This window comes from Lithobates pipiens, unplaced genomic scaffold (genome assembly GCF_037356315.1).
Source record: "Lithobates pipiens isolate NorthernLeopardFrog02 unplaced genomic scaffold, aLitPip1_a1.2 Scaffold_22, whole genome shotgun sequence".
Classification (NCBI taxonomy): Eukaryota; Metazoa; Chordata; class Amphibia; order Anura; family Ranidae; genus Lithobates; species Lithobates pipiens.
In genome coordinates, this window is record NW_027507784.1 from 8,690,611 (window position 1) to 8,699,000 (window position 8,390).

Genomic DNA, 8,390 nt, shown 5'->3' on the forward strand with positions numbered 1-8,390 from the left:
ATTTTTAATTAACAGATGAAAAATAAAGTTTAGATACACTTCTTTTAAATTTGTGGCATATATCTTTATTCAAACCCTACAAAAGGTACATACAAAGTCCCACCCTACCTCACTTTAACTCTTGATTTTATATCCTCCTTTTGGGATGGTACCTATGTAGGGCTATAGTTGTTCAACATCCACCCCCACCCCTATGCCATGCTATGCATGAAGCTATGAAACATATAGGGGGGGGTGGCGTGATAGAGTGGGCAGCAGCCATGTGCCCTTGATGGATGGGCCGCCCCTGCTACAGGCCCTCAGTTTAGAGCTAAAGTGGTTCTAAAGCCTAAACATTTTTGTACCTTTAATATAGTCCTTGCATTAAGGTAAAAACTGTTTAGGCATCGAATCTTCCTCCTCATCCCCCTTATACTTATCTGAGCCCTAATTGGATCCAGCATTGTGCACATCTGCAGCTCTTCTCTCCCCTCGCTTCCGGATCTCACTGGCTTTGCAGGAGTCCTGGGAACCATCGGCTCCCAGAGCTGTCAATCAAAGCCAGTGATGAGGGAGTGGGAGGCAGGGCCGAGTCCCTCTGCTTTTGTCAATGGATGTAGCAGTAGAGCTCGGGAGCAAGCATGCAGAAGTGCCCCCATGAAAATCAAGTTCCGATGGGGGCACTGAAGAGAAAAGAGGGTCCTGGAGCATTTCCGGGTGGAAGTTCAGGGCCAGGCAAGTATAGAGATGTTTGTTATTTAAGGAAAAAAATGTTTTTCTTTACAATTGGTTTAATGTGAATAATGGCTCTAAAATTATTTCCCCAACACAAACTTTTTTTATATATCAAAAACGGGACACAAATGCAAAATGTGTTCTCACATCAACCTAGCAGCTGCTGTCCATTTGCTGCTTCCTTCCAGCAGTTTCTCTCAACCCTCTGACATCACTTCCTGTGCGGGGTGTCGGTGTGAGCAGTCCTGGCCTCCACATCCCTAGTGGTGGCTTCCACTGCTTACAAGCCAATCTGAAGAGATTTTTCTTTCACCACAGCCATCATCAATGGTAAAAGAACTTGCCAGCTTGCACTTGTATATATATTTCTTAAGGCCCATACAGATTATCAGATTTTCTGCAGATTTTTTCCTTCAGATTTACCAAAACTAAGTAATGTGAGGTCAAACCTTAGGAGTTTCAATTTGTATGCCATCAGGCAGACCCTTGCACTGCATGGTTTTGGTAAATCTGAAGGAAAAAAATCTGCAGAAAATATGATAGAGGCTTTACAATATTCAGCACACGTTTTCTAATAACTGTGGACTTTAATACGATTTATGGTGATGATCAGTCAGGAGTTCATGCTCATATACTCATATCAATAGCAAATGTGATATTTTTACGGTGGTCCAACACCATATCCATTCATGGTTTCCACCTTCTCCTGTACACGCGACGTGGTTTTCTAAGAACCATCTACAGTTAGGAGCCCCCTATGAAGACGTCTTACATACGTTCTTACTTTAGATCAGGGTTCTCCAAACTGTGGCCCGAGGTCCAGATTTTGCCCTCTTCTTGCCTTTATCAGGCCCTTGGGGTACTATTCCTCCCAATGATATAAGGAACTTTTCCTCCAACTGACACCAGCAATGGGGCACCAGTTCTTCCAGTGATACCAATGATGGAATACTCCTCCTACTAATACCAATAATAGAGCAATACTCCCTCTAATACCAATAATGGGGGAACTACTCCTCCTAATACCAATAATGGGGGCAGTACTCTTCCTAATACCAGTAATGGGGCACTACTCCTCCTATTACCAATAATAGGGCACTACTCCTCCTACTAATACCAATAATAGAGCAATACTCCTTCTAATACCAATAATGGGGGAACTACTCCTCCTAATCCCAATAATGGGGGCAATACTCTTTCTAATACCAGTGATGGGGCACTACTCCTCCTATTACCAATAATAGGGCACTACTCCTCCTACTAATATCAATAATAGAGCAATACTCCTTCTAATACCAATAATGGGGGAACTCCTCCTCCTAATACCAATGATGGGGGCAGTACTCTTCCTAATACCAGTAATGGGGCACTACTCCTCCTATTACCAATAATAGGGCACTACTCTTCCTACTAATACCAATAATAGAGCAATACTCCTTCTAATACCAATAATAGGGGAACTACTCCTCCTAATACCAATAAAGGGGGCAGTACTCTTCCTAATACCAGTAATGGGGCACTACTCCTCCTATTACCAATAATAGGGCACTACTCCTCCTACTAATACCAATAATAGATCAATACTCCTTCTAATACCAATAATGGGGGCACCACTCCTCCTTATACCAATAATGGGGGCAGTACTCTTCCTAATACCAGTAATGGGGCACTACTCCTCCTATTACCAATAATAGGGCACTACTCCTCCTACTAATACCATAAATGAGGAACTACCCCTCCTGCTGACCACCAACCCCGGGGCCATATTTATTCTGACTGATGCTGGGTCCAGGACATTTTCTACCTCCACCGGCCACAATCTGGTCCTAAATTCTGCAGGACAAAATAGACTGGTCCTTTGAAAAGTTTGGAGACCCCTGCTTTAAACCCTAATAGCTCAGGGAGTTACTGCACCTTTAAGGAGTGTACCAACCCCATCCCCACCTCTTTCCCCCATACATGCTTTAGGCATGCATAAATCAACAGTTAAAAGGGAAAATGTTGTTAGTTAAATATTCCAAAAAATACTCACGTGTCCGTCCACTGGCGGCGTACAGAAGGACCAAGAAGAAGGGTAGGGACCTTTGTCCTCTCATTATGGAGCCCTACTTTCCGTGTCACCTACACAAACTGCTCCCAACACATTCTGTTCTCTGGTATTATAAGTCAGAATTGATGCCTCCCTTTTATAATGTCCCATGACAAAAGCTGAAGAGCATAACATGTTCCTTGTCACATGGCACGGCACATTTCACATACACTTCATTACATTCACTATTTATAGTCATAGAGAAAAAATAAATAACTGCCTGAAGCAAGAAGAGTAGTGATGGACGAACTTCCGACGGGACGTTTCGCGAACGCGAAACGCGAACGGACACAAACGTTCGCGAAAACGACCGTTCGCCGCGGGCTCCATTGACTTCAATGGGAGGCGAATTTCGCAAACCTTTAGGTCGAATTTGCGGCCACGGGGTAATTATTAGGGGGTAGCACGTAGTCCCACCACCTGGACAATAGCATAATACATGTATGAGGTGAATTTGGGATCGATAACTACAAGCATTTTTTTTTTATTTGGGAAATTGTTCTGACAATTCAGGACTATGGAGCTAATGAAGGCAATGGAGGAGAGGGAAGGTCAGGGACCAGGGTAGGCAAACAAGAGGGTGCAGGAGATACAGAGCACTGACAGCAGCACCGTAATACAGAGCACTGACATCAGCACCGTGACATACAGCGCTGACAGCAGCTCCGTGACATACAGCGCTGACAGCAGCTCCGTGACATACAGCGCTGACAGCAGCTCCGTGACATACAGCGCTGACAGCAGCTCCGTGACATACAGCGCTGACAGCAGCTCCGTGACATACAGCGCTGACAGCAGCACCGTGACATACAGCGCTGACAGCAGCTCCGTGACATACAGCGCTGACAGCAGCTCCGTGACATACAGCGCTGACAGCAGCTCCGTGACATACAGCACTGACAGCAGCTCCGTGACATACAGCGCTGACAGCAGCTCCGTGACATACAGCGCTGACAGCAGCACCGTGACATACAGCGCTGACAGCAGCTCCGTGACATACAGCGCTGACAGCAGCTCCGTGACATACAGCGCTGACAGCAGCTCCGTGACATACAGCACTGACAGCAGCTCCGTGACATACAGCGCTGACAGCAGCTCCGTGACATACAGCGCTGACAGCAGCACCGTGACATACAGCGCTGACAGCAGCTCCGTGACATACAGCGCTGACAGCAGCTCCGTGACATACAGCGCTGACAGCAGCTCCGTGACATACAGCGCTGACAGCAGCTCCGTGACATACAGCGCTGACAGCAGCTCCGTGACATACAGCGCTGACAGCAGCTCCGTGACATACAGCGCTGACAGCAGCTCCGTGACATACAGCGCTGACAGCAGCTCCGTGACATACAGCGCTGACAGCAGCTCCGTGACATACAGCGCTGACAGCAGCACCGTAAGCAGCCCCAGGAGGAAGTCAGCACAGCACAGGGATGGTGTGATCCCCTCATAATAAGAACCCCCAGGAGGAAGTCAGCACAGCACAGGGATGGTGGGAGCCCCTCATAATAAGAACCCCCAGGAGGAAGTCAGCACAGCACAGGGATGGTGGGAGCCCCTCATAATAAGAACACCCAGGAGGAAGTCAGCACAGCACAGGGATGGTGGGAACCCCTCATAATAAGCAGCCCCAGTAGAAATATGACACCGCTCAACCTCTTCAAAGAGGAGGGTAGGGGCATATAGTACGGTGTGCTTTTTTGGGTCAGGGAAGTGAGCCAAATGAATTAAGAAGGTCTGTGTGCTTGATTCCAAAAATTGTTTATAGACATATACATGGTCTACTGATCACATGTGTTGAATTCCTCCGAGATCCATGCCTCATTCATTTTTAGAAATGTGAGGTAGTTAACACTGTCGTGAGCTAGGCGAGTACGCTTATCGGTCACAATCCCCCCTGCTGCGCTGAACGTCCTTTCGGACAGGACACTGGATGAGGGGCAAGCCAACAGTTCGATTGCAAATTGGGCAAGCTCTGGCCAGAGGTCAAGCCTGCCCACCCAGTAGTCTAGGGGTTCATCACTCCTCAGAGCGTCCACATCGGCCGTTAACCCAATGTAGTCGGACACCTGACGGTCTAGGCGTTCCCTGATGCTGGATCCGGATGACACCTGTCGATGGGTCGGCTGAAAGAATGACCTCATATCCGAAGTCACCAACACATCTTCAAACCGGCCTCTTCTTGCAGGCGCTGTTGGATTGGTACCCGCAAATCCTTCTCTGGGAGTGGGAATTGCTCCTCTGCCAGCGCACGCAAAAGCAGAATGCAGCATTTCTCGAAGCAAGGCCTGGAAGTGCTGCATTCTGACAGCCCTCTGCGACGGCGGTAACATTTCCGCCATTTTGTGTTTGTACCGGGGATCTAAGTACGTTGCCACCCAGTACTGGTCCTTGACCCTCATGCTTTTTATACGGGGGTCCCTATTAAAACACTGGAGCATGAAGGCCCCCATTTGCACTCAAGCGGAAGGTATGTGGTGGTGGTGGTGTTGTTGGTGGTAGTGTCTTTGGGGGTGCACATAGCAGAGAGTGAAGAAGAGGGTGCAGATCGAGAGGATGAGGAGGGTGCAGAAGAATAAGGCTGAGTGAGCCACTCAACCAAGTCTGGTGCGTCCTTTAAAGTAATTGAACGCACCTTCTGCAACTTCCCACTTTGGCTCAAGGCTGTTGCTCCTGCCCTACCCCTACCACCCCTGCGGAAGGGCCTGCCTCTTCCTCTGCCTGTCATTTTTTAAATCACCCTGTGACAAAACTCTTAGTCCCTATACCGCTGAAGGACTGCTGCAGTATAGGGCAGCGGTCAGCAGTAGTGCACGTCAACCCTATGTATTGTGGACCGATAGCGGTCCTTACAGAACAGCAGACTGTAACGCACTCAGGCCTATGTACCGTAGCACCCTATACCAAGTTACCAGTCCTTATAAGAACTTTTGTGGACCAAGCAGGTTGTGTGTTAGTGATTAGCAGACTGTACGTCAGTCCCTATACCAATGAAGGACTGCTGCAGTATAGGGCAGCGGTCAGCAGTAGTGCACGGCAACCCTATGTATTGTGGACCGATAGCGGTCCTTACAGAACAGCAGACTGTACTGCACTCAGGCCTATGTACCGTAGCACCCTATACCAAGTTACCAGTCCTTATAAAAACTTTTGTGGACCAAGCAGGTTGTGTGTTAGTGATTAGCAGACTGTACGTCAGTCCCTATACCAATGAAGGACTGCTGCAGTATAGGGCAGCGGTCAGCAGTAGTGCACGGCAACCCTATGTATTGTGGACCGATAGCGGTCCTTACAGAACAGCAGACTGTACTGCACTCAGGCCTATGTACCGTAGCACCCTATACCAAGTTACCAGTCCTTATAAGAACTTTTGTGGACCAAGCAGGTTGTGTGTTAGTGATTAGCAGACTGTACGTCAGTCCCTATACCAATGAAGGACTGCTGCAGTATAGGGCAGCGGTCAGCAGTAGTGCACGGCAACCCTATGTATTGTGGACCGATAGCGGTCCTTACAGAACAGCAGACTGTAACGCACTCAGGCCTATGTACCGTAGCACCCTATACCAAGTTACCAGTCCTTATAAGAACTTTTGTGGACCAAGCAGGTTGTGTGTTAGTGATTAGCAGACTGTACGTCAGTCCCTATACCAATGAAGGACTGCTGCAGTATAGGGCAGCGGTCAGCAGTAGTGCACGGCAACCCTATGTATTGTGGACCGATAGCGGTCCTTACAGAACAGCAGACTGTACTGCACTCAGGCCTATGTACCGTAGCACCCTATACCAAGTTACCAGTCCTTATAAGAACTTTTGTGGACCAAGCAGGTTGTGTGTTAGTGTTTAGCAGACTGTGCGTCAGTCCCTATACCGCTGAAGGACTGCTGCAGTATAGGGCAGCGGTCAGCAGTAGTGCACGGCAACCCTATGTATTGTGGACCGATAGCGGTCCTTACAGAACAGCAGACTGTACTGCACTCAGGCCTATGTACCGTAGCACCCTATACCAAGTTACCAGTCCTTATAAAAACTTTTGTGGACCAAGCAGGTTGTGTGTTAGTGATTAGCAGACTGTACGTCAGTCCCTATACCAATGAAGGACTGCTGCAGTATAGGGCAGCGGTCAGCAGTAGTGCACGGCAACCCTATGTATTGTGGACCGATAGCGGTCCTTACAGAACAGCAGACTGTACTGCACTCAGGCCTATGTACCGTAGCACCCTATACCAAGTTACCAGTCCTTATAAAAACTTTTGTGGACCAAGCAGGTTGTGTGTTAGTGATTAGCAGACTGTACGTCAGTCCCTATACCAATGAAGGACTGCTGCAGTATAGGGCAGCGGTCAGCAGTAGTGCACGGCAACCCTATGTATTGTGGACCGATAGCGGTCCTTACAGAACAGCAGACTGTACTGCACTCAGGCCTATGTACCGTAGCACCCTATACCAAGTTACCAGTCCTTATAAGAACTTTTGTGGACCAAGCAGGTTGTGTGTTAGTGATTAGCAGACTGTACGTCAGTCCCTATACCAATGAAGGACTGCTGCAGTATAGGGCAGCGGTCAGCAGTAGTGCACGGCAACCCTATGTATTGTGGACCGATAGCGGTCCTTACAGAACAGCAGACTGTAACGCACTCAGGCCTATGTACCGTAGCACCCTATACCAAGTTACCAGTCCTTATAAGAACTTTTGTGGACCAAGCAGGTTGTGTGTTAGTGATTAGCAGACTGTACGTCAGTCCCTATACCAATGAAGGACTGCTGCAGTATAGGGCAGCGGTCAGCAGTAGTGCACGGCAACCCTATGTATTGTGGACCGATAGCGGTCCTTACAGAACAGCAGACTGTACTGCACTCAGGCCTATGTACCGTAGCACCCTATACCAAGTTACCAGTCCTTATAAGAACTTTTGTGGACCAAGCAGGTTGTGTGTTAGTGTTTAGCAGACTGTGCGTCAGTCCCTATACCGCTGAAGGACTGCTGCAGTATAGGGCAGCGGTCAGCAGTAGTGCACGGCAACCCTATGTATTGTGGACCGATAGCGGTCCTTACAGAACAGCAGACTGTACTGCACTCAGGCCTATGTACCGTAGCACCCTATACCAAGTTACCAGTCCTTATAAAAACTTTTGTGGACCAAGCAGGTTGTGTGTTAGTGATTAGCAGACTGTACGTCAGTCCCTATACCAATGAAGGACTGCTGCAGTATAGGGCAGCGGTCAGCAGTAGTGCACGGCAACCCTATGTATTGTGGACCGATAGCGGTCCTTACAGAACAGCAGACTGTACTGCACTCAGGCCTATGTACCGTAGCACCCTATACCAAGTTACCAGTCCTTATAAGAACTTTTGTGGACCAAGCAGGTTGTGTGTTAGTGATTAGCAGACTGTACGTCAGTCCCTATACCAATGAAGGACTGCTGCAGTATAGGGCAGCGGTCAGCAGTAGTGCACGGCAACCCTATGTATTGTGGACCGATAGCGGTCCTTACAGAACAGCAGACTGTAACGCACTCAGGCCTATGTACCGTAGCACCCTATACCAAGTTACCAGTCCTTATAAGAACTTTTGTGGACCAAGCAGGT

At 48.3% G+C, this 8,390-nt stretch overlaps 1 protein-coding gene across 1 annotated transcript in view; it reads right to left on the reverse strand.

Annotated features, from left to right (window-relative positions):
• Nucleotides 1–2,867, reverse strand: part of LOC143925290 (uncharacterized) — a 40,776-nt gene extending 37,909 nt beyond the window's left edge. Inside the window, exon 1 of the mRNA XM_077449874.1 lies at nucleotides 2,747–2,867. Within this exon, the coding sequence (XP_077306000.1) occupies nucleotides 2,747–2,810 (64 nt within the window). The 5' untranslated portion in view covers nucleotides 2,811–2,867. The remainder of the gene's footprint in view (nucleotides 1–2,746) is intronic.
• Nucleotides 2,868–8,390: the final 5,523 nt, after the last annotated feature.